The 27,612-nt window shown below is 37.8% G+C and overlaps 1 protein-coding gene across 1 annotated transcript in view; it reads right to left on the bottom strand.

Moving 5' to 3' along the window:
- The window catches only part of CRYBG3 (crystallin beta-gamma domain containing 3), a 93,501-nt gene extending 66,131 nt beyond the window's left edge, over nt 1–27,370 (bottom strand). The window contains exons 1-2 of the mRNA XM_085323054.1: nt 27,288–27,370; nt 12,363–12,441 (exon numbers count right to left, since the gene is read on the bottom strand). Of these exons, the coding sequence (XP_085179180.1) occupies nt 12,363–12,441; nt 27,288–27,370 (162 nt within the window). The remainder of the gene's footprint in view (nt 1–12,362; nt 12,442–27,287) is intronic.
- Nucleotides 27,371–27,612: the final 242 nt, after the last annotated feature.

Genomic DNA, 27,612 nt, shown 5'->3' on the forward strand with positions numbered 1-27,612 from the left:
AAAAAAAAAAAAAAAAAAAAAAAAAAAAAAAAAAGGCTAGAAGATTTGCTGAGCAGCTGCTATGGAAGTTAAGCACTGTGGGACAGGAGAACAACAATCACTTCAGCTTGTAGGAAAAAAAAAAAGAGGAAGCAAGGAGCAATATTTCACTCAATGGTATTATAGGCAAGCACAGGGTTTCTCTTTCTTATTTAACACAAGCACACATTCAGTATTATTTACTCACAAGTATGTTCAGCCACAAGGAGATTAGGACATCAGGCCTAAACCAGAACTTAATTAAAAAAAAGAAAAAACTCCAGTCACTTTCAACAGTTCTTTCTTGAAAGATCATACAAGGGAAATAGTACACTGACATGTAAACACATCGGCAGTCGATTCATTTATTGTACCTGCAGCTTTCAACTTTTCTTACTGCTTGGAATTAGTTATCGCTTGCCTGCAAGGACACTCTCTGGTCCTACTGCGTGCTGAGCGAGTAGAAGGAATTTCACAAACTGACAGACAGACTTAGACTCTTGTTCTTTCAGGTTATACTCTGGGACTAGTTCAGGCATACTGTAAAGTATTTCAGACTCTAAAAGCCTAGATTCACAGAACTAATCTACACACGCTTGCAAGATGAATACAGTTTACAGCTTGCAAAATGTACAAATATGCTGTAGCAAGACACAAATAGAACATGTGCCCTTCAAAAAAAAAAGAAAAGAAAAAGAAAAAAAGAAAGAAAAAGACATCAAGAAAAGAATTTGGCTAAAAGAACTAAATCCACATAACAAAGATTAGTCTCTTCCACAGTCCCTATCAACACAACATTGCCCCCTTGGCCAGCTTTCCTTCAACTCCACAGGTAATTGCACAGTTATTTTTACATCCAACCGCAAAGTTTGCCACAGAGTCGAAGTCCTACACGTTACTTCCCCTCTACCCAAGACCTTCTGAACTCTGTATCAACTGTTAGCCCACTCTGAAAACAACTAATTCTAATGCAGGGCTTCACCTCTTTTAAACCACCTTTTCACTTCTTCCTTCAACTCATCTAAGCATCTACTCACACAGGTAAAGCAAGCTCTAGTCCCCATCAGTTTATACCCTTGAATTTCCCTGTCTGCAGCTTCTCCTTACAGATCCATGAGCTACTGCCCAAGCTCATGCTACTTCTGCCAAACCCACCTGCTCAAAAAGATGATGCAATTTCACTGTCCAGCTTCACAAAGACCATATACTAAAATATATATATATATATATATATATATATTTGCTTCACACTCTGCAAATGCTTTTTCTCCCCTGAGCCAAATTTTCTGGGGACCTTCCCCCTGCCCAAAGTTTTCTACATTCTCACCCTTCATTTTAGGTGCCATATGCATAGTGGCCTAGGCTATCTTTATATTACTATACTTGTCATTTTGGATCCTGTTTCAAAACAATTTATTAAAATAGAATAAAATTAGCCCACATTTTCTTAGATGAAATCAATTCTGCTCAACAGAAGTGGTAAGGGAGAACATGAATAAAAGGTCCTGCAAAAATTGTGGTTGTGTCAATATCTTTGGGTAAGAGTAATTTTAAGTATAACTGTTGCAAACTGGATAATGCCTATGCATCCTATCCAAACACCAAGTTGCTACTTTCATTAGCTCATTAATCCTATCTCAATTTGAAGATATATTTGTTTCAAGCAACAAATAAGCCTACTGCACATTTTATGTTAACACTCTATGCAAGGGTCATGCTAACGATGAAAAGAGTGTGTTGACGCACACCTTTCATATTTTGGGGGAACACAATTTTCTTAAAAATATGCAAACAATATTTCGCAATATTGGGACAGAAGTCTTTAGTCTTCAAGCAATATTTTGTCATCTTTTTCATACAAAGAGTAGATGCAACTGCTTGATATTAAGTGATTAGATTGGTAGCATGCTTTTCTTCCTCAGCTGTGTTGAAAATGGAATTGTTTGTGTTAGGATAGAAATGGAATGACACTAATTTCTGCTTCAGTAATCCATACAACCTGTACTACTTTTCTTCAAATAAAGTGCTTAACTTTAACCATGTTAAACATCTAGTGTACTTCTGAAGGTGTTCCAAGCCCTTTCTTCACCCCACCTGCAACAAATCCTACCTGTTTCCCCATGTAATGCACTAATGAATTGCAGAGGTATCACAAATGGATGCAGTGATCCTTGTAGTATTCAGGGATTCATCACTTTACAATCTACTGTAACCCAACCTATCCCTGGAAACAAAGCAGTAGCCAGTGCAGCTTAAGGGAATATTCTAGCRCTGGTATCTTTAGCATTAGACAAATTATCCAAGTAGCATGCAAACCTGGGATGAATGTCTTGAACAATTAAGTTCATCTTGTAGAAACTAAGTCCTTTACATAAAGAAATATAAAATAGAAACAAGAATAAAATTTAATTCCTGAAGTTTGATAAYGTATGAATGACATACTTCACAACTTCAGAAAGTTCTACTGTCATAGTTTCCTCCCTTGATTAATATCTCATCATTGTTTAATACCGGTTTTTGATTTAACTTTAAGGGAGGAAGGGTAGTTCTCCCTTGTTCTGTGGTCAATATCATTTACATAAATTGTCAGCTTTAGATTTCAAAGAACATTTCAGTGCAGGAAAGTACATAGCTTTCTGCAAATATAATATTCTGCAAATATAGCTATTCTAGATGATGGACATTTATATTAATTACTACAAGCTACATTAATTACTACAATACCCAGGAATCCAACAGCTAAATGCATTAACTGCAAAAAAAAGTATTATGTTTAGTATAACAATTTAATATCATCTCATCTTCATTCCTCCATTTCTTTTTTTTTTTTTTTTTTAATAAGAGATTCATATTCTGTAACTAGTGCTTTCTTTTTTTTCTTTTCTTTTTTAACTTCTTATTAGAACTGGAACTTCAATCACAGTTAATCTCTACATGTGATATTCTTCCATAGCAGTTCTGAGATAGAAAGCCTGTAAAGACAGTGCTTATTTACAAGCATAATTCATGTCCTGCATGAAAAGCTGTTTTGTAGTCTCTGTTTCCAGAAACACCAATCTATTTAGTCTTTCCTTTCTCTTTAATCTCCCTTTCCATACTTAACTTTTGGTAAATCAAAAGAACAGCAAGTTTTAATATGAAAGGATCCTTCCATAGCTTTAACCATAATGCCTTGCATAAAAAAAGCCCTGAAGAACATTTACACTATGCTTACTTTCAGATACATGTAGCTATTAAATCCCAACACAGAAGCTATGCAAAACCTTCTTTCCTCCCTTTAATATAATCAATCCTACTTTTCATATAGATTTTATCCACTGCTCCACTTTGTTTTTGCTACAGAAGACAGCCTCAGCTATTGGTGCTTCATCATTTGTACATAAATGTCCCAACCCCCAGTTCAAAGCACTCTTTAGGCATTATAGAAACCACCACCAACAAAAAAATCCTGTTCTTGCTCCAGATGTTAAGGTATGTATTTTAAGAAAATTACATATTCAAATAAATGAGACTAAAGCACATGATCCAGTAACAACCCAGTAAGCCTTTAACAGAGCAGGAGCCTTCAAGCACAAGCGTCTGAAGAACGWGGCAGTCTAAAGGTAATGCCACAAGGCGGTATCAAGATAGCTTGCACTTACTATTTCCCATGCTTCTCTCCGAGATTGTCTCTGAGGGAAGGCACCAGCAAATGCTTTGGAAAAAATGAAAGAGAGCAGGGTGTAGGTGTTTGCAAAGGGCGTATGCGTTTGGAAAAAGGAAAGGGAGCAGGGCGTTTGTGTATGGTAAAGTGATTCCTTCCCCAGCGTATCCCACTGTTTCCAACAGCCAGGGCTTTAGCTCATCTTGACAGAGAGGTTGCATCGGTGCCACAGTTCAGTACTTGAGCAGTCTGATATTTAGAGTACTAGAGGAGTTCTGCTGATCCTAGTATTAGTTATGCTTCATCTCATCATTAACACACACACACACACACACACAAAACACCCTCTCTTCCAGTGTCACAGCAACCTGAACAGTTTCTCAGATTGACCCCACACAAAAAAATAGCTCTTGGGTAAAAGAGTCTCAGATCTTCTTTGAGATCCTTCTGATGTGAAGAGAGAATTAAGCTTTCCTGCCATGTTACCGTCTTTCTAGAGTGCTCCTGCTTCCAATACACTTCATAAAGCTCTTAGAATTAGCTTCTATTTCTTTAGCCATTTGTTACTTAAAATTTTCCTGAGCAAGCCTTGAGTAACCTGCTTTGACTTCATGGTTGACCCTGCTTTCAGCAGAAGGTTGGACTGGACAACGTCCCGGAGTCCCTTCCAACTGGAATTACTTGGCAGTCCTGTAACCCTGCAGGCAACCAGACTAGTGCAAAGGGGAAACTCAGCAGAGCATAAAACAAGATTATGGCTTAAATCAGGTGACTGAAGAGACAGCAATAGTAACTGAAGTTGCATCTATTGTGCAGTGGGAGGGGGTGGTCTCACCTTGCTTGAGTAAACACTGCAGAGAAGCATCAGCAGCACAGACTGGGATGACAAGCCCATGATGTCATGTCTCAAGCGTGATTGCTATCCGAGCTAATTTCTTGAACAGTAGACTAGGTATGCTTTCCATGCTGTAATCCACTTCTGACCATAACACAGACATACGCCCAAAAATGCAACTACACCTACGCAATCAGGCAGAGGGCTTGCTGCTGGTGTGAACAGCTCCAGAGGGTGGCTCAGCAGCACCCTGAGGAAGGACTGCTTTGCCAGGCCTGCCCAGTAGTTAATACAAGCTGTAAAGAACGACTCTGCTGGTTGCCTTCCCTCAGCAACACAGTGGCAAAAGTTCAAATTGCCAGAGGTTCTCATTTGGCAGGGTTTATGTCAATCTGCCAAGAATACAATCTCTTTTATTGTCCTAACAAGTGAATGAAATGAAAACATTAACAGCATTAAACGTAGATCTCCGTGAACAAAGAATTAGCTTCCAGCCACAGCAGCGAGACATTTCAGATTTCACTCACCGTGAACGAACACTCGTTATGAAGCAGAAATTCTAGACAACAGCATGAAGAGCTCTCACAGACTATTTATTTAACTACACTGGAAGCTGATGGTGAAGAACATTCTGTATATTGAACGGATATGCTTGTACATTTTATCCAGTGTGTCTTATTAGAGGTATTGTTGTGAGAGAAGACAGAATGCCATCAGGATTTTAGGAATCTTCCCGATTCACATTATGGACCTTTGAAAGGTCATTTAACCTCAACAACTCAACTTCCTCCTTTGAGAAAAGTTCACCGCATTACTTCAAAATTTCCGTTCCCTAGCACGTAGAAATAACTTCAGAATTTTGGATTAAAGTAGGTGTTGGGTGTACAAAGTAGCACACTCAAGCATCAGTACTGCAAACACTGGAAAATTAACAAAGTTCCTAGCCTTAGCTTTGACCTTTTAACATAGCTAAGACACTTGTATTTCCTTCAACAATTTATGAGCACCACATTGAATTTTAGTCTAATTCAGCTAATTTGGTATGTTGAACAAAATCCACCCCAGAATAACTTGAGTTGCTGGTAGGTTAGTACAGTACCACAGTGTGTAGCTACTGTATGACTTCCAGCAGATTTCTCTTTTCTAGGAAGGGAAAGCATCTTTGATGCAGTCTCCCACTTGTTTTGCAATGACTGGGACACACTGAGGCATGTTAAATTCTCACACAACTGCAGACATGACATACTGTAAGTCTTTATTTCCTAGTGGAAAGCTGATTAAAAATAATCTAATTATAGGACATAGATCAGAAACAAGATTTGGTTAAAAAAAAAACCCTTTCTCCATATTAAGAAAAATTCAAGAAAAAGTACTATCAGATAGTGAAARACATGATAAGCAGAGAATTCCTAACAGTGTACTACTGCTAGTGTCATGAGGGAGATGGATTTAAAAAACAAGTTGTCAAAGAGTTTAAGATGGGAGTCAGAACGGTGAAGAGGTTGACACAAGGATCTCCATTATTTTCAGAAACTGTTTAGTTTTTAACATCTTTTAAACAGCTGGAAAAAGCAAACGAATATTAACAGAGGTTTTTTTTTTTTTTTTTTTTTTTTTTAAGGTGAGTTCTTTATCTTCACAAATAACCAATACTTTGAACCTCTAAGTCTTTGGCCTTTTTTATACTGCAATGTTTTCTTTCGCATCCTTCTCTCTCTGCTTCTTTTGACATGAAAAATAGATCAGGTCATGACAACATCAGATGACAACAGTAACTAAAGAACTAATGAAATCATGGCATCTTCATAATCAGGAGTAAAAGTTAAAAAACAGGAAGAGATTTTTAGTTAAATTGTATGAGTTTTGCATTTTTTTTTTTAAATACACCTATTTAAATTTAGTGACTACTTAACACTTTGGCCTTCGTTGAAAGTTTAACATTGGGACTTCTAAAATTTGTTTATTCGATTGTATTCTTATACACTTAGGAGTCCTCAACACAAACTTCATCTGCCAMATCCTATAAACATGCAAAGAAAAGATGAAACAAGAACGCTCTGGAACTAGCGTTCACCTGGAGTGAGCTCCAAAGCTGGAGGAACAGCCAGGTTCATCTTCCCCTGACAGAGGTGGCAGGGAGAGAATCAAAAGCAGGGTGATGAGGATGAAGACCTTAAATGAAAGGAAAGAGACAAAGGAGGTACAGTTTGAAAYAGTCTCTTCTAACTTGAATAGTACAAGTTCTGCTCATATAATGTGAATGGTTGCTCCACAATTTCTCCCTTCTGAATTTTCTCCTGATATTACTGTAAAGCTCTGATTAAAGATTAAGAGATGGTACTCATTTTTCAATATGTGAAAGCATCTTTAATATTGCTAGTATAAGAACCAGACAGAACAGAATTAAATTCTTTCTTGTTTATGCTCTTTCTTCTAAACCCTCCTAATATTACTTTTCCATTGCCTTTCATTGCATATGTTTTGGGGACCATGAAATGATTTTTATTCTGTTTTAATTGAAAATCCCTGACATTTGAAAACAAATTATAAAATAAAGGTGAAATTCACCTTTTCTATGCACAATGTGTACCCAAGCAGGCAGTAAACTGAAGATTGGGCAAGATGTGATTTCYTCTCATAGCTATATTCTACCAGCAGACTCTAGCTTCTGATGCCACACTTCTGCTTCTCATCTGTCTCCTTGATGGTTTTCTGTGCTGGACTCTGCAAGGTTTTGCACATTTGTTTTCCATCTATCCTGAAACAAATGTTTTCTGTTCAAGATCCCTTCTTTGCAGAACAGAAGCAGCAGAATCAAATTTCAGGATCATCCTTTTACAGTCTTGAATATGACTGAAAAATTCACCAAGATTTTAGAAAGGATGATCCTGAAGTGTCTTACCAAAAAACACTCAGCTCTTCCAGTCTTACCATTAATTTAACAAAGTGTCCTCGGAAAACAGAAGATTCTATGTAGTCCCCTATAAAATTCCATTAAAAAGAAAGACTAAAGAGAGAGAKATGTTTTTGAGTTCCAGAAGATAAATTTTAAACATTCAAATACCAAAAACCTTTTGTTTTTGTCTTTTATTCACTGTTTCGAGCAACGACAGAAACAGTTTTTAAAAGTAACTTTCCATTTTTTAAAAATTCATGGTTGGCAGTTAATATTCTATCTCCCCTAACTCCCAAAAGTCAAAGAATCCCCCTCTCTGATTTTTAATTATTAGGACTAAAAAAAGAAGCATTCAGCAAGCAATCACACAAAGGCTGAGAAAACATTACTCTAGGTAATCCACCTAAAGCCAATAYGAAATAAAACCATACTATAGAAAAGTATGTAGTTAAATGAGATGTTAGGCATAATTTTGATTTCCAACTTTTTGTGGAACTTAAAACTAATGATAAAGTCAGAATTAGGGGCATTCTCAAAGGACAGCTTTATATGTTTACTAAGTTCTTAGAACATTTTTTTAAAACATATATGAATTCACACATTGGCCCAAAACTGATGCAATARTGAATCACAGAATAAATTAAGTTGGAAGGAATCTGAGGAGGTCGCATCTAACCTCCTGCTCAAAGCAGCTCCAGTTAGAGCAGGGTCTCGTTCAGTCATGTTTTGAATATCTCCAAGGATAAGGATTCCACAACTTCTTGAGCCATCCTGTGCCAGTATTTGACCATCCTTATGGAAAAAGAAAGTGAAAACAACAAATCTTTATAGCTAATTGGAATTCCTCATGTTCCAACTTGCATCCATTGCCTCTTGTCCTATTGTTGCACTTCCAGGAAGAATCTTTTGGCTCCATCTTCTCACATAATTGCACTCCTTGTCATCAAATTTTAATACTATGTCTACTGTTCAAATACAGTCATATTTATGTTACCTGCAATGAAATTAATGTGAGAAAGTAGGGCTACAGAATTATCTCCTCTCCATGTTCACGGTACACAGTAGTACTTGTCATAGGACAATTAGGAAAAGCTTTAATTTGCAGCAAGAAGCTTTAGATGTTAAGAAAAGACTTGCTACTTACAAGGATTATGAAACTGGTGGAACAGTTGTCTGATGAAGTTGCAGAGACCTTAGAGATCTCCATCCCTGAAGGTCTTTAAGAACAAGTTAGGCAAACTTCTTTCAGTTGTGATATAAATACAGTGATCTCACCTTGGGGCAAAGGAGTGGACTGGATAACCTTTACAGCACTTCCTGTTCCCGTGTTTTCCTTGGAGGTTGAGACTATGTCTCTACTTGGTTAATCTAGGTGACCAGCATCCAGCCCCGAGCATATGGGTCACTTTACAAAATATATACTTCAGACATCAATAGCATAAAATATCTTCTATATCCTATTTGTACCTACTTTCTTAAACTTGCGCACTAGCATCACAGAGCTTCTACTGCAGTTCTTGTGCTGGGATGCTCAAGAACTCTTTCCAAATCAGTTATGATAGCATGTGTTTTTTCTTCCATGCACTGTTCTTCCATGCCACTGAAGGATATCCAGAGATGATCAGCAGGCAAATGATTCTGCCTACAAAGCAGAATCACCTGCAAAGCGTGAGCTGAGCAGAGAATAAGAGACAGGGCAAGCCTGGGACCTGAACCATTCATTTCTCTTTAAGCTAACTCAAGCATCAATCATCGTTGCTACAGCTACGGTATGGTAATACCAGTAGGAGCCCAGGTTAGATTTGTAGTGCAAGCATGTCCAACAATGTTTTATGTGATTTCTTTGATACTGCACTAATAAGTCATTCTCCAGCAGTAGTGTTACCTCAATTAGCAGTTGTTGCACAGAGGGCAACTAGATCTATATTTCATCTGTAAACCACAGTCTTAAGAGCATTACCAGAAGCTGCTAGAGATGTATGCACAGATTTTTGGAGGAAACACTGTTGCAAAATTCCTTTTAAAAACAAAGTCCTCATTGTACTACAAGTGAAGTTAATGATATACTAACATGTACCGGACACTATGCAATGCAGATACTTAAAACAGAACACTAAACATGAAGTTCAGAAAAGATTTACATCCACAGAGTCATATGTCCAACAATCACGGCATTCAAATGGAGCATTTACTCAGAAAGAAGTGTTTACTGCTCCAATCCAGAAAAACAGAAGTAAAATATGATCCGTTAAAAAAAAAAAGAAAAAAAAAGAAAAAAAACAGCAGTAGGCCACAGCATACTTTCTAGTAATGAATTAATAGACATGGCAAATACATTTCTATAATATTTTCATGAGAGTGATCAAATGGTGACTGATAGTCATCTCAGCACAGAAATAAAAGACAGACTTTGAATTTTCATAAAATGAATATTAAAATATCTTTTCCTCCCTCGATGAGCTCAACATTTCATCACAGAGGAAAAAAAAAACAGTGAGTATAAAGTACAGAACTGATAACTAAAGTCCTCAGAATAGCCAAAGAGTTACAGCAGCTCAGCATGTTTCTCAGCTCAACTTGCATAGGCAGTAAAGATTTAAACATCTGACCTTTACTGTTGAGCCAGAAGGAGACTTCCAATTCCCCCACTATTTCACCCTGGCCTCCTGCTGAGACTATCAATAAATACCATAGCACATAAGCCTAGCAGAAACCTGATAAATCTTTAACATACTGACAGATGGACATGGTATAGTATCAACTTTTAGTCGCCATCCACATGACATGTTTTAAAGTAGGAACATAGTTCAGTTAAAGAAAATGGTGGAGGGGATGGAGTGATAGGTGAAAAAAAATAAAAAACACTTTTTCTACTTTCTCTAAATCACTTTTGACTCTATTTGTGATTTCATCACACAAAAGATATAATAGTGCTACCAGTATTTATTACTTTGTATACCAAACTTCTAAAGTATATCAGCATGTTTTTTGTTTTTTGTTTTTTTTAAATCAGCAGAAGAGGGAGGTAAGTTATATAGAAAGCTCTCGACACATTTAAACAGCAGTAAGAAAGGTGCAGTTTTCATACAAAGCCCATACAAACACAAGACATTATTTCAACGATAATGTAATGCATGTTGCAACACTTTAGACTGGTGAACATAAAGACAATATAATTTAATACAAAGGTGAAATGACAAGGCAAAGAATAGAGATCAGATACTTGGAACAAAAACACATAGCATTTATAATGGCACCGATTTTTAGCATAATATCACAAAAGCACAACAAGTTCTAAGTAAATTTGACTGCAGTGAATTTAGATTCATTAGGAAAGCTTCTGAATTTGGGCTTTTTTTATAAAAAACAAATGAGATTTTGTTTTTTGCAAGAAACACTTAAACCTGCTATGCTCCTTTTACTCCACCTACTCTTCCTGCTTCCACCTTAAAACTTAGCTCTTTTCATACCTCCTTTTAARCTCTTTGTGGTCTTATACATGAAGGATGTAAGGTCTTCCTTAAGACCTATATATTTAGCATGCTCCATACATTCAGCATATATGCTAAATGATTTCCCTTCCCCAATCAAAACCTCCTTCTTCAAAAGGTAAATCTACTTCAGAATTTTTCACTAGTCTAATATAGAAAAATAAGATTTTTTTGAATTGCAGAAAAAAATTGCTTTTATTATAGTAGAATCTCATCCGGTTCATCAGGATCCTTTCTGCATGTGTCTTAAGCCATAAARTCATAAGCCCATTATTTATGACAACAGTAAAGCATTCAGTGGTATACTGCAGCACGTCAGTACTGATTGCACTGGCTTGAAGCCACTGGGCTTCTAAACTAATGTCACTGCACTGTTTCTCACCTTGCTGCAGAATCACTACATTCAACGTGGAATTGTACTTGAGCTAGCTCTGTCAGATAAAGCTATATCTGTGTAGAGGCAACTGCAGTATGCCACCTCTGGCAAAACCCAACCAAAATGCCTCCAGATACTGAAGAGCTGACTAGACAGAGTCTGCAAGCCATACAGACAAAAAGACCAATTCTTTYCCCATGTACTTAGTAGTCAGCACTAACAAATGTGACACAGGACATAAATCTCAGATTCAGTCTGCTAAGAAGCCTACCACATCCACAAATAAATCTGATGGACTCACTCATGCCCTTATTGAGGAGACCTCCACGATATGATCTGCATTAAACTATTACTTCTAGGAAAAGCAATGAATAACTGAGCAAAAGTGCCTGATGAATGAATCACCACAATGGCTCCATGCAGGACATGATGTGACATATTTTTAAGAAGGCTGTACTGTCAGGCCCTGTCCTGAATGTAAATACTTACAATTTTTGAGTAAATCTGAACGCAGCTTTACAGGCAGCCTTCACATGATGTCCAACAACTTACAGGAGAAAGCCTTAAGTGCATAGAACCACAACTCCTTTTTGCAGTAAAATGCTTAAAGGACAAGACAGGCATGATTAACACGAATCACTGATGAAGAACAGCCAATATGCATATGTGTTTCAGCAGAAAGATCTTACAGTGCTTTGGTTGGCAACCAGCAGAACTTCAGACAAGCCCTTGCTGGCTAGGTATTCATAAGTTATACAGAAATGGTATTTTTGGAGAATGCTTGAAACTATCATTTGATAAAAATACATGACTTCCTCCTTCAACATGCTGACTGTATTCTGACTTAACACTAAACTCCCACTTCTTTAATCTGACTACAGGCATGACATTTGCTTCAAAAACCTCAAGGCAGGTCAGTCTTTCTATCTTCTGTATAGCATAATGTGGACCGTAACCCAGCATATAATAACTAGGTGGTGCACCACAATACATAAATAAATCCAACACCAGAAAATTGGAAACAAAGAAAAGCACAAGCAGATGTGATGGGCTTTATTTCAATTAAAAAATAGTAAATAACAGTTAGTAAATAAAAATCATACCGTCAGCAGTGGAGGAAGAGTTGAGCTTTCCTTCTGATTGCTCTTTAAATTTATGGCTTCATTTCCTCTGTTTTCAAAACTGAAAAACAAAGATTTTGTAACACTGAGGACTTGCATTACTCAATTCTTCCTGAGAACCAACACAGTATCATTCACTTAACACACAAAATAGCATTAATTTAAATAGCAGAAGAACACAATTTCTAAACCATAGCCCATACTCTTCATGTACTGCAACTGAAAAAGCCATGCCTCAGAAGCAGAAGATGGAAGCAAAATACCTATTTCAAGTCACACTGCAGTTTTTCAAACTCAAGCATTCAGAAATAGCACATAGCACAACTTAGGCTGCTCTTGCAACCAAAAGGCAAAAAAAAAAAAAGAAAAAGCTGTGTGCGTATGTATCATTTTCTGCTGGAAAAAAAAATGATAGCATAGCTGATGCATCTTCCACAGCAGCATACATTGCCGTAGCAGTATCTGGCAGCTAGAAGGTACTCCTTGTCCTTACACAGAGCACTGTGATCAAATGAAGTGTACTCCGGGCAGATGGATTCATCACAAACCTCAGCCAAGAGATTTAACAAGTCTTCACTGAATGCATCTAAAGAGTTTGCAGACAAATTCAAAAGAAAATTTAGAAAGGAGATAACAAGCATGCTCTCATTGCCAAGGCAACACCTGCTATTCCATTTTAAAACTCGGAGGTCTTGTTTCTCCTTATCGCCATTTTACCCTGGACAATTTTTATTTTTGGAGTCTATCTTTGGAATAAGGGGAACCAATTTTTCTCYGATTCTTAAAAATCACCCTGCAGCACATCCAGCAGAGAATATTTTCATCAAAACGTTTATGCTACATGCAACTGAAAAGCAGAATCACATCAAGGATAACATTAGGGGACATTAATGACAGATCTCACCTCCTGCATTGCTTATCACAAGCTCAAAAAAAAAGTCATACCAATATATAATGTCCAAAATGCTCCGTTTTGCAATGGAGTGAYATAATTACCTCAAAAAAATTCTTCATTTGATTTTATATATTTAGCTTTTCTATTTGTAAATACTCAAGCCATTATTGCTGTATCTCTATGAGGAGATGAACTGCATGCTGTTTAAATAAAAGGAAAAAAAAATTTAGTTTTAGTGACATTCTGTTTGGATTTGGAGAAAGGATTTAAACATAGATTGGCACTACTGCCACTACTGACTTAAGCCACATGTCTGCAGGAATAACCATGTCTCAGCAAGTCTTTTGAAAAGCAAAGTTTTATGCCAAATATGCATTAGGTATTTGAATTAAATACACATTGATATATACAAAAGTACCAAAGATAGTCTGACTAAACATTAGTTCTCCTTTCAGCTATTCACAGTCAATGAGAACAGAATTCTCCTGCAATTAAGGTTTTAAGATCTTTTAGATCTTTTTAGATGCATTGAAACAGAAAAGACAAGTTTGTCCCTCTCTTTTATAGATCTTCAAGCTCAAAATCACCAACTTTGAGATCATCACAAGTAATCTTTCATAATAAATTTGGAAACGCTAAGATGTTTTGCCAGGGAAAGTAAACAAAGTCTTGACTATTCTTTGCTGCCTGTAAGAGAGACTACATCAGTTAACTTTGTATCCTATTAATTTTCGTGCTGCTGATAGGTGTCGTGTGAAATCGTTCTTCTGGGCAGTTTGGCATGCTCTTAGGAAAAAACCCACCCTTCTCTCTGCATGACTTTTCCTGAAGCTGGTACACTTTGTATCAGCAGGAGTTCTCTGTCCTTAAGAGCTGAATAATGGGATTGATATGCAGAAGACTTTTCTGTTGGCTTCAGGATGTCACTCCTTATGGATCTGGCCTGTAGAACTCAGATGAGATCCTTGCACTTGTTAAGTGTTACAAATACAGATCATTAGTTCCCCATTTTCTCATCACCTTGTTTTACTTGTATTCTTTCCTTCATGTCATATTTCTTCTAGGCCTTTTATCACTCTGCTGCTTTTTGTTTGTACTTGAAATATAATATATGCCCATGTTATTTTCTTCTACAAAGCCAGGCTTGGACAGTTTGCTATGAATTTCCATCATACACGCTAAAACTGAAAGAAGGTAGCTCAACAGATAAGCATCTTAAAATCAACAAATCAAAAAGTGCATATAAAAACTTCACTTTCCTGCATAAAATAAACCTAAACCTGGAAGCAATTCCCCACACCCTTTCATGGTTTATATTCTAGTGTTTCTACATTCCTGAACCTTCTGCTTTAGGGTGTAGTTCTGCAACATGCTGACTTTGTCAGCAGAAGCAGTGTTAGAAATTTCCACACCTTCCTCTTCCACCTCAGCTATCTTCTCCGACCCCTAACTCAGGCTARCAGAGCTCTCTGCAGGGCCACGGTCTTGGATAAAAACAAAGGATGGGGGAGGAGAGGTTTTCATCAGTAAAACACAGCAATCCAATCTACAGTGCAGTGATCTGTACTGGCACAAATGAAGAGGCAATGAATTATGGTCAACAGGCAGAAAAAAGCAAGTAGCAATGGCCATAGCCCGCTTCACCACTGAAGCTAGTTTTTGTGGAGCTGTATAGCCAGGGCCCAGTTTTAAAGGGCTCCTTGACGGAAGTAAAATGACACACACTGAATGAATAAAGTTCATAGCACAAAATAGCACTTTGCAGAAAACAGGCTTCTTGGATTGTTTGGAATAAAACTGTTTCGTTCTCCCTGCAGGAGTCAAGATTATCTTCTCCAGCCTAGAACAACGTACATATAGTGCAACACACCAACACGTGGTGTTTGGTGCCACACACTGCACTTAGCACCGGAGAACAGGCTGGCTCTTGCTCGCCTGTGTCTTGATGACACAGTTTGTCACTTCATGTCACCAACCTCACACCCACATTTAGGGATCCCCCCTCCCCCTGCCCCCACCCATCATCATTTTCATCACAYAACAGTCAGTAAACACAAGTTTGGGAACACTGTATAATAGTCTGCCYACAAACCTTCCAAAGAGAAAAAGTTTACAGGGCCACACACAATCCTTCACTCCCACGTTAAAAAAAAAACCACACACACAGGAGAGCTAATGCAACTGTGCCACACACATCCTTACAATGCGACCTAACACCACATTGTCCCGCTCAGTCTTCATCCAGAGATGCAGTGAACACCGTTTTTAAAACTATGGCATTCACAATTCAAACTAATTCTTGGAAAACACATAAGATATCTAGTATTTATGCTAAAAAAATTCCTTTTTTTCCAATGCATTCATATGCCTATGCTATTCTGTCATTACTGGCTACTTGTTATACTTCCAACAATTATATTCTAGAGGGTTTTTTTTTTAGTTTCTTTTACAGGACACACTGTGCTACTAAAAGTTGTTATAAATGATGCTTAGTTAGCCACGCGATACTACACGTCTCAATTTTTATGCCTTTGCTAAAAAGTGAGAATAAAAACTGATAGTATGTACAGGCTCACCAGAGACATTTTTTTCCCCCCATACTTGTGCTACATTTGTACTATTAAAGCTTGTCTCTGTAGAGTTTGCCCCTTGCCTTAGGCCTTTCTGGAGCAGTGCATTCCTGGAGTGCTTTACCATGCCAGGCACTGCATGCTGTCCCCAGTTCAGCAGATCCAAAGTTASGGTCTGTGCTTCACTACCTGCATAGCTTTGCTGGATGAGCCAGCCAGCGCTCGGAGGGAATTCAGCTCTCCACTTCTTAAAGGACCAAGATGAATCTCATGAAAAGCAGAATCCTCAGTCCCATGTTTCACAAACTACTTGTGTTATTTTAGATACCCAAGGATAGGGCACTACTAACCAGAGTCTAGTAACACACGTGGAGTTGACTGATTCAGCTGTGCCAAATAACTCTAAAAACTCTGAACAACAAAACAAAACTCTTAACAACAACTCCTAACAACAAAATCCTTGAAACTTGTTGACCGGTCACAGGGCACTCCCTCCCCTCCCTAAAAAGGGGTCTTCAGGACACAGGATGGCAACTACATTCATGAAATGGGACACTGTGTGCCTATGGTATTCCTATACCCARATATGCCCACTACTCCAACAGCATCCAAGGTCTGAGCTACTGGTGGGGGAAAAAAAAAAAGAGTTTCAAATCTACTTTTCAATTACTTGGATTACTTGGAAGAGAAAAAGCAAAGCGTAATTCTAGGATAAGAGAAAACACCTTTGCCCTCCAACCTGCTTCCATGGGCTTCTTCTCTACAGAGGCAGTCATTCACAAACTCTTACATCTGCTTGTTTACTTATTTAGGCAGATACATTTTCATTTTATGGATTAAAAAAAAATCCCAGAAATATTAAATAACTTGCCCAGAGTAAGAAATGAAAAACAGACAAAATGAAGATTAGAAACCAGGCCTCCCAACTGCTTGTCATCTTTCTATTGCTAGTTTTGTTAGATGTTCCCTTTTCTCGTATACATCAGTGTATCCAACATTGACAGGTTAATCTTCAGCTAAGGTAGAGGGATCTTTTCTCCTCGAGTGCCTTGCTGCTCTTCTCTACTCTTCTGCCTGCCCTGGTTAGTATCACTCTTAAATAATCAAGATTAAACTCAAGTTACAATGAATCCCATTGTGTAGCTTCTGAATAAACCTTCCTTTATGTGATTTTTTGTAACGCTTTCTGTTGCTCTACCATTGAAATTTTGTTTTAACCTTTTTGTAATACTAGGACGGGTAGTGTCTGAATCAGGAGCAATGATTTGGCCCAAATTTTTAATCAGTATATTTGAGAAAGACAAATGTTCATTTTCCATAGTGTTACTCATGGACAGATCTTGAAAAAGTAGACACACATAAGCAGAAGCAATCAAATCCAGGTTAGTTAATACACATGAGACGGGTTACAGCCAAGAGAACCAATTCAGAGGAGGAAATCAAGGCACATGGCTTGTGAGATCTTTTCCAATTATCTCTAAAAACAGAACAAGACAATTATAAACAATTACTCCTTTAAAAGGCCTTCACAGCACCTTCCTTCCTCCAGGAACCAGCCGCAGCCCGATTACACACCCGCCGGAGTGGGAACGTGCCTTGTTAGACAAAACGGGCTGCAGGCACTACAAAAGTGCCATTAAACACAAACATGTGCGTTTTGATAAGACCGACCAGATGCAAAGCTCACCAAAGTGAAACTAGCTGCTGTGATGCTGTCTGTCCCTCTTACAAGGTATCTGCTGCTGTTTGCTGYTGGGGAAACAGGGAATTTAATCAGCAGCTTCAGAAACAGGAACAGATGGCTGAACACGTGGTTGGTTTGACTCAAATAACAYTGTACCAACACATCTAGATGTCAACCCTGCCTTCTTCTCTCTTTGACCATTTAGAAGCAGTCATTTCTGACAYAGCAGAATTTATTTTTCTTGCAGTTCAGAGCCTGGGTGTTATGAGATAGGCTGCCATTCTCCCTGAATTTGCCATCTCTCACTTCTGGGGCAGATCACTCCCCAAAGAGTCAAAACATCTTTACCGCTGCATTAGGCTAACATCATTTATTTTTAACTTGGCTTCTCTTCACATTAACTCAGAAATTTCAGCTATTTTATGCAGCAACTTACAATGGCAGAAGAAAAGCAAGGCCCAGCTTGAAAGATATTCTGTGGTGCTAAGAGGCCAAAAGATTCTACGTTTAGTTTTATTGATATCATGTTAATAGCTAAGTCTGACCTATTCATATATTCATCTCTCCAGGATTAATGACATCACTTGTGACATCTCCTTCCCCTGTTTCCAAAGCAGTTTTCCTTAAAATGGTTTGGTTTTGCTTTGGCATTGATGATACAATTCACTCTCCAGTGGGCAATTCCACTTCAGTAATGTCATTTTAGTCTTTCCTGTCTTGCTAGCTTCTTTACTGCGGCACTCTGAGACGTAATCCTGATTCCCTACTACCACCTTTTATCCCTCTCTGGAAAAAAAAATGCTCTTCTCTAGGAAATCACACCTCATTCGAGTTTGACTTCATGATTTTCCAATTTTATTTAGTGCCAATGTAGTGACGCATTCACTGGTGACCTTCAAAGAGAATATTTCAAACCCAGAGGAAAAGAGAGATTGTTAACAAAAACCTGATCATCCTAGTACTTTAAAATACAGCTGTGAGAGCCTCCCTGAAGAATGTGAATGAGAGGAAAATTGTAAGTCTAATAAACCTATCAAATATAGATGTGCAGGACCAAAATTCTCCGTGAAGTTTCAGTACATTACAGGGAATCTAAAACCACATCCCCAGATCAGTAGCAGTTTATAAAACTTTTATTATGCATCTGCAAAGAGCCATAGGTTAGCTAGTGTTGTTTTCTTCCCTGTTCCAGAGTCCAAGTTGTATTTAAAAAAAAATGACAGCTAAAAATATACACCTTTTCAGCAGTATTTTCCTGCATATACAGACCATTTTGATTATTGAAGCTGGCCTCCTGCATAAACTAGATTATGAAATTTCACCAAGGGAGACCTACACTGAGCTCCTAACACCTGACTGAAGGACACAGAGTTCTGATTAAAAACACTAAGCAATGGAAAATCTACCATGTTTGTAAGTAAGACTTTTCCAGGTTAATTATGTTCACTGCTAAAAATTAGGCTTCCTTACTAGTCTGAATGTGTCAAGCTTCACCTCTCAGCTATGAGATCAACCCATATTGGACAGATTAAGAAGTCCTCTACTTCAAATACCTTTCTCAAATCACAGGTCTACTTTGACATGAAGCACTTAACTCTCATTTCCCCCTGTATTTAAATGCCCTGAGGCAGACCCATGCCTCAAACTGTAATCCCATCACCTCTAAACCTTCTCTTAGACAAACTAARTGCTACTGAGCTCCTTGCGGTTTCACTGTGTGAAGGAAGCTTTCCAGATACTGAACTGTCTGCAGCTCCTCTCAGAGCCCTTTCCAGTTTGTCAGCATCTTTTTCATAATAAACCAGGGACACTTCAACCAGAACCACTACACAAGCAACTGGAGTTTACCCAYGCAGGACATGTACTCTGTTATTTATACAGCCAAGAATCATCCTCTGCCTCCCAGCCACCACTTTGCTCTGGAAGTTCACTTTTAGCCAACTATCAACAGCAACAATTTAGTCTGTTTCTGCAATATTCTCATCTACATGGTAAGTGATGCCTGTATTTTTTATTCTAGTCAAAGAGCTTTCTATTCGGCGCTTTTAAAACACTTTGGAGAACAATATCTGCCATCATCAACATTTACCAAACTATATACTTGTGCATCTAYGATATGTCTTCTTTCAAATTATTTGCAAAGTTATTGAATAAATTGATTTAAAAAATATTTCCTGGTAAATTTCTTGAAATACATCAAGTACAAAATTATTTTCCATGTCCAATTTTTTTGACATCCTTCAATTTGGTGATTTTTAAGTCCGCTGTCATTACAAATATTTTAATGAGAGCATCATATAGCACCAAGTTAGATGCCTTAAAGAATCTGAATACACTATGTCAGCATTTTGTCAGCTGCAGTTGTAATCTCATTAACAAAATTGAATTTGACAAGTCCCATCTTCCAGTGACAATAGCATCAAAGTGGTGTTTATTAACTTCTCAGGTCACTCTGAAGCCTTGGTAAATCAACTTCTCATTCTTTCTGCTTTAATCCATGTGAATACAATAGACTTAAAAAGTGCAAGTAATGCCAACACTTTACTCAAGTTCTAAACTCACACTTTTAAAGTCACGTGTACTATTAAGTAAGGAGAACCATCAGAACCTGATCTACAAAGAGAAGTTAGAAAACCTTTTTCAAGAGTCACACTTTTGTGGTGTACACTTAGTAACAGTGAATAAAGGTACACTATACACAACAGTGAAATTAAATGATTTGAAAGGAGAATATTATAGTTACATCCAATAACAAGATACCTTTTAAATTTATGAGTAAGGCAATCAAGATTCACATACACCACTTTGAAATATTGAGAAATCCAGATTCACTTCAGTTGTAATCACTAGCAGAGAATTCTATTTTCTTTCATAAAAAGATTTCAAATTACTGCTGAAGGACATGGCAAGCTGGCATTTCAATAGAGCCTAAGCAAAGTGGTGTCAACAGCACTGCTATATTTTGCCTTGCAAATCAGCCAAGTTACTGGTTACCTGAATGAGAGAGAAAAATCATGAAATATATTTAAATTTCCAACTTTTGTCCTATTTGCCGTGCTCAAAACATTTTTTTAAATCTACAATCTTTCTTTTCTTCTGATTAATATAAGTTTCTTTCCTATACCCAGAAATACTGTTTTCTTCCCCAAATCACCTCTTTTTTCATTACTTTTAATTATTGAAAACAAATCTAGAAAAAAATGAGTCAATGTCGTTTTTGCTTTTGATTATCGCAGCTTAGTGGAAGTTGAAGGTGTTTTGGACAATTACCAACAAAAGAGAAAAAGGAAATGCTATTAAGTCTTCTGCATCAAATAAAGTCAAAATACCCTCAAATGAGACCAAGAAAGAAGAAAATAAAGATGCTAACATTTTCACAATGAACAAAGAGCTCTTTTCTCTATTTTTTTCCCACAAAATAGAATATTGCCCTTTTTGAAAAGCTTCAAAATGAAAAGTTGGTCAACTTCACAGCAAGATTCCTGGGAAACAAAATGGTAGTAGCAGTGACAAAGTCTTCCCATAGTCTCTGGCAAGGCTATCAGGGCTTATTTAAGAGGGAGTGAATGTTTGAACAGAAATTCAAATGTGAAGTTTCTGGCATCTACTTCTGTGCTTAAACTTAGGCCACACACATAGGAGGAGCTGTAAAGACATTAAATGGAAATTATAAAAACAAGTGAGTGAGCTTGAACTCAGAGAGTCTAAGGAAAGCAATGCTATTATTCCACTTATAATAAATAAGGAGGGAAGTAGAGGAAAAGGAATGTAGAGAAGGATAAGGAAGGAGAAAATGAAATCAGAAAAATAGAGACTAGAAATTTAGGCAAGAAAAATGTTAGAATCAACTGATTCAGTTTTCGAATAGCATAAAATACCTTATATTCAATTAATCGCATCTGAAAACGGGTTTGATTACAGACAGCGTTAAGTAATTTAGACTGCTTTAACTGAAGTAATTCTTCCTCTCAGACCTGTTTATGATGCTTATTTACATACTGTCTTTTGCTCCGCTTGCACAGCAAAGCTAGGTTAGCAGCACTATTTCATATATGCTATGAGAGCTACACAGTGTGTTAGTATGAAACAGATTTTTTTAAATCTCCTGCGAAACACAAACTAAAAAAACACTTTACAAAAAATAARTATTTTAATATTATTTTATAAAGAAAACTCATATTAAAAATGCAAGAATCCAACCATGCATCTTCACACTGAACACTCTCTTTTAAATTTAAAGGCTAGAACTAACTAAAATAGGTATGATGGTCMGTGATCGTCCTCACCAAATAGCTTAATCTGTTTTACATGTGGGGGAATTGAACAGCCATACAAAGGCTAGAGGAAAGAAATATAAGTTGTTTCTGAGCAGAAGCTATTTTGATATTGGACAGTAGGATTATAACAGATTACATCAACATTTTTCTTCTGGCATCTGTCAAGCATAGCAACAAACATTAATTTAGAACCCACTCCACAATTACTAGTCTGATAGGTTAGATAGTCTTATTTCATAAGACTGCTAGCACAAAAACTTGTTAGAATATCAGGAACAGATTTATAAGCTATTTATCAAAATTAAAACAGAAGACAGAATAGACAGYTTATTATACATCCCTTTTCAAATGGCACATGTTTGCAGGTGTGGGGATCAACAAAAGTACTTACAAATGACACAGAAATAGAGAATACTGGAAAAAAAAATCTCAAACCCTACAACTCTCCCCCTCCAAACAAAAGCCTTCGGGAAAGCTTGAAAGGAGCAGTAACTGCTTCCTTTTCTCATAAAAATAAACATGGTTTAACAGAATTTTGAAAATCATCATTAAGAAAAAGCAACCAGGAAAAAAAAGCAGAAGGTATTGGTGTCAGCAGTAAAATGCAGTGAGCAATTCTAGTCAGGCCAGATAAGGAAAATATCAGTAGAAGCATACAAGGCTACAATTTCAATACAAGAAAGTATTTCTCCAGTTCTCCAATTTTTAATCACAAAACGTACATCCAGAAGTATCCTACAGGCACTTTCGAGTTATTATCAGATTCTCCTTTTCAAGTTGAAAATATGCATTTTCCATTCAACCAAAATAAATTCAGTGGTTAAATYTGTAACATTTAATTGATGATTTAAAAAAAGCCTGTTGTTACTGGAATTTTTTTCTGCACTTGCTGTCCATGTGCTCACAAGAAATACCTCCAGGTACACTTGTCCCCACCACATCTCTGTCAATAGGCAAAGCTCAGATCTACCCAGGCTTCCTAGGCCTAGATCCCAAGATGTCCAAACTGCCGAAGCAGATACGCTGCCTTCAGCAAAACACTTTAGCAATTTAAGAAATGCTGGAACATTCAAAAAACAAATAAACAAACAAACAACCCCCCCAAAGCCAAATCACGGACATTAAGTTAGCACGATCAGAGAGTAAATTTCAGGTTACAAGACTGAAGCCAGAAGGAAATACACAAACTGTTTTTCCATCCTTTGGCATTTCTGATTTAAAGTAGTCTTCAAAGTGATATCACAAGGTCAGTTAGAATCTGTAAAACTGATTTTAGAAATGAAAATACTTTCACTGGAAAGCCTACAGGCTAACCAATGTAGTGTTGTGCTACTGCCTCGAAGTGTAACAGCACCTACTAACTGAATTCACTTTGTACTAAATTAAAAAAAAAAAAAAAAAAAAACTCAAAAACTCAAAAGTAGCAGCTGGGTTTTGAGTCTTTTGGGAAGTTCCAGTAATCAGAAATACAATCCTCATAGAAATACATTTCCAAATTTTGTTCTGTTATCTGTGAATCCCTTGTTGACCGAACAAGAAGACTAGCAAGTTTTATCTTTGTAAAAACGTTACTTAAAACTGAAGGTTCATAGATACTTTGGAAATATTTTTGTATCAACTCTATTTTTGTATTGACAATTGTCTATAATTGGAGAGGCAACAATAATGTTAACGTTTAAAATAGTTTAATGTTTAAAACAACAAAAAAAGTTGTTTTCTTTCTTCCAAGGGGTGCTACTATTGTAATTAATACTCCGATAGCATTTCCTATAGGAAACGTCTCACAAGTTTCTCCAGGCCAGCTGCTGGACCTTTCGGTCCTGCTCCACGAGGGAATTTTAGGGAAACATCTAATTCTAATCAAACAAGTAATTCCACTGCAGTATACAGCACCATTTACTTATTTAAATATAGGAAACCACTTAAGTACCTTGCTGAATCAGGGTTTCTACTACTGTTATGACTCATAAACATCATAACAGCAAAAAAGCAAAATAGGCTACCAAAAATTCTTCATAATGTGTCTTGCCTTGGTAAATCTAATTCTAATTCTTATAAATGATTGGAGCAATCCCCTTGCTCGATCCACAAACCAAGATCTCTGACACATACTTACAAATAAGTTAAATGAACAAAATCATACTCTGCTTTTTGAAGGGAAGAGTTTCTTTATTAGAAAGCAGTGACAGATTTTTCCAACAATGTATTTCTTCCAAGACACAAACAATATGTGAATCAAAGCCAGCCAGGAGGTAGCAACTTAAAAAGAAACAAGTTTGAAATACATTACTCTCYTTTCAATTCTATGCAGTCCCCAAATGCACAGTTTTTACGACTACACAAATACATGTGTTTTATAAACAGGAACAATGACTGGCAGTCCCAAAGGAAGAAAAAGACTCTTTAATCTCTCCTTGGGCAGTATAAACACAGTTCTTCTATCTCTAGAAGCTCTTAGTTAGAAACTAATGGATGAACTGAACAATAATCTCAGTTAAAAAAAAAAAAACAGAGTCTTCTAAATCCAAATAAAATATTGCTCTTTACTGTTTGATGTCTCTGGTACACTTCAGTGATGTAAAAGAAATATCTGGACAAACTCAGTAAAGGCCCATTTCTGTTAAGTTATTTGACCAACTAATGGCACTTAGAGGGGAAAAGGTAATCCTGAAATGAACTTGCTAAATGTTATACAAAATAATGATATACATGTAGTTTAAAGGCAATTTTGGTGGTAACTCTGGGATAAAGTGAAACAATCAGGTAAAAGTGTCCATCTCCTTGGCACCTTTTTAGGTCATGTTTATCTGCATCAGGACAATTGCTGAGATGCAGAAGCCACATACTTCTGAAAGAATCCACAGTGAATTGATTTGCACCATAAAAGCGCTGTCTTCATCCAGATGGACTAAAGAAACACCTAGTTATATAAAAATCAGACTCCTGTTGGRATATTGAAAATTCAATGGGATTTTTCCACCCTGTGGAGTTAGACTGCCCCARGACAATAACTGTGGTAACAAATAATCAATTTTGTATTATTGAAAATAGTAAATAGCTGAGTAGAGCATAATGAGTATGTTTGATGGAAGGTACTGATAAAGAGCTGAGATGAAAAACACCAAGCTCCACATTCAAAGCCAACATCCTAATTCTACACAGCACACTTATACAGGAAAGCACTAGGCGAAACATACTTCATATTTCTTTAAGTTTTACGTAAAAGCAAAGTAAGCCCTTAACAGATGCACTGTACCTTTTGCCACCACAAAACTTGCATCTAGTCTGCATGGATTAGTCTTTAAAGCAAGCCTCAAGCAATTTTCATGTTTATCAGAGCTACAAATTGCCGTAAGGGTAAGTTATTAGCATAAGCTCTTAGTCAAATGAGGTTCTCAGAAGAGTCTAAGACACTGATTAACAAACAGTGTAATTCCTCCCCCCCTCCCACCGCTTTCCTCCTATTTTAAAGGAGGGTCACAGTTGTTTTTTTAAAGCTAAATCCGAACATAACGCCTGGAGCAAGAACTAGTGGGAGCTCCATGCCATTTGGAGCTGAAGGGGCAGCTGTGGGAGGGGGGGCAGTGCAAAGCTGTGATTCAGGGTTTCATACAACCACTGCTGCCTAAGTTGCTGGGGCAAATAGAGAATTACTTTGGGACACTTCTGTGTGTTTTTAAACTTTAGGAGACCTTAGTCTTCTACACTGTTTAAGCATGATCTCTGCCTCTAGAGGTCAATGCAGGTACATCAAGGATATATTTGGCCCTGTATAATATACTACTCTCTCTGTGCCCTCTGCCYGGTTGTTGTGCTTTGCTGAAGACCAGTGCTAGGTAAAAAACCCCAATGCTAACGCTTCTTTCTACATATTTCAAATTTGATTGGGTTCCAACATACATCATAACAATACTTTCAGTAGGAAGTTAACTACCCTATTGTATACACCTCTCATAATAATTCACACAAAAAAAAACATATTTCCCAACTTGCTTCATATATTCCACACATTAATAAAAAACATATAGAGCAGCTTTATTCCCCCCCCCAACACACACACACTCTGTTGAGTTGCATATTTTTCAACACTGCAAAGCTCACTGAATAAACATGACAGGCAAACCTACGGTCTGCATTCCAACCCAACGCTATTTAACGTATGCAATCAAGTTAATCTAGGAAGAAAGCTGTCCGTGCAAACGAAATAGGAGAGCATCAGCATTCCAAACTAACACTGGAACTGAGCACAACGGAAAGCTCTTTAGCACACCAAACTGGGCTCCTCAGAAGTTAAGGGTTTTTTGCTTCCACTCTCAAGGGGGATCAGAGACACTACACTGCAGCTAGCTACACAAAGAGATCAAGGCCAGGAAGCCCGAGCCTTTTCATACAGGTGTGGACTATCCTGATTTCCTAATAAAGGAAAGGCTCTTGATTGCAGAAAATGAAGTGTGATTTAGATAAAGATCCTGAACTCCAACCCCAAGTTACATGGAACAAGTCTACCGTCAGTGCAGTCTACAGAAACCCTACTTAGTTCACAAACCACTGAGCTGGAATCACCTTCCTTCCTACCAATGTGACCACTATGCTTTGCTTATTCTGAACCGCAACTGCAAGGAAACGGCAAGGAGTCAGATGAAACCTCTTTTATTGCCTTTTCATATTCCAAGCCAGTTGAACGCCTTTTCTTTCTCCTGTATCTTAATCACGTCCACCAAATGTAACAACCATGTGACTGTAAAGATGCTCCTGATTCAGCAGTCTTGTTCCTGTCTTTTTTCAGTAATTAAAAGTAACATTTCATGTTCATGAAAGGCCAGCGGGTCCTTGGTGAAGTAYTGGCATGTCAAACGTTGCATGGGTGTGATGAAATAAAACCCCAAGAAATAAACAAACAAAAAAAAAATCTTTTGTCCATATAGATTGGCGCCAATAATAAGACTCGATAAGAAACAAAACAAAGACTATATTTGTGTTTCTGTTCTATGTACACATAGAAATTGTCAACCAGAAGAAAAAAAAAAGAAAGGAAGGAAGAGGAAGAAAAATACAAGATGTTTCAGAAACTCTGTCTGGTAAAAGCACCTTAAATCAAAAATCTGTTAAATATTTAGGGTGCCATAGATCACATATATTGCACTGACGCTTAAACACATCAGCAATATTATATTGCAGTAACATCTAATCCATGTGGCCCCAAAAGAAAAGTTAAATGTGAAAACTGAAAACAAAAAAGCCCCACAATCCCCCCCACCGTGCTCTACTATTCTTTTAGTGTCCTAAGAAGCGGTTGCTACCTGACCAACAAGTTGATAAAAGCAGCCCGCCACTGACGCCCACAGCACCCCAAGAAGCCCCAGAACAGCGAATTTTCGGCCACGGGGTATTCCAACGGCAGAAGTTTGCCTGCTTTGCTGAAGCCCTGGTCGCTTAGGGGAGCTCTGACGAAGGCCGCCGCCGGGGCAAAGGCAGGCTTACGGGATGCTGCCGATCGCAGACCAGTTCCGCGAGCTCTTAGGAGACTCCTTAACGTACCCACGGCTTTCACGCCAAGTCCACATTTCGCACCGACACCGAAGTCGGAGTACAAAATAAATAAATAAATAAATAAAGTAGCAGCGATGCCAGAAACGAGCCAGCCGCGCGTTTCGAAGCCCGTCTCTACGGCAGCTGCTCCCGCCACGCCGGTTCCCCCGCTGCGGGAGGCGGCAGCCCGGGCACCGCGGTTCCCGCCGCGCCGCGCCGCGCCGCCCGCCGGCGTTTCCGTACCTTCCCCGCTCCGCGGGAGCCCGCCTGCCCCGCT

The sequence above is a fragment of the Rhea americana genome, unplaced genomic scaffold, assembly GCF_003343005.1.
Source record: "Rhea americana isolate MKP2758 unplaced genomic scaffold, rheAme1 scaffold_81, whole genome shotgun sequence".
Classification (NCBI taxonomy): domain Eukaryota; kingdom Metazoa; phylum Chordata; class Aves; order Rheiformes; family Rheidae; genus Rhea; species Rhea americana.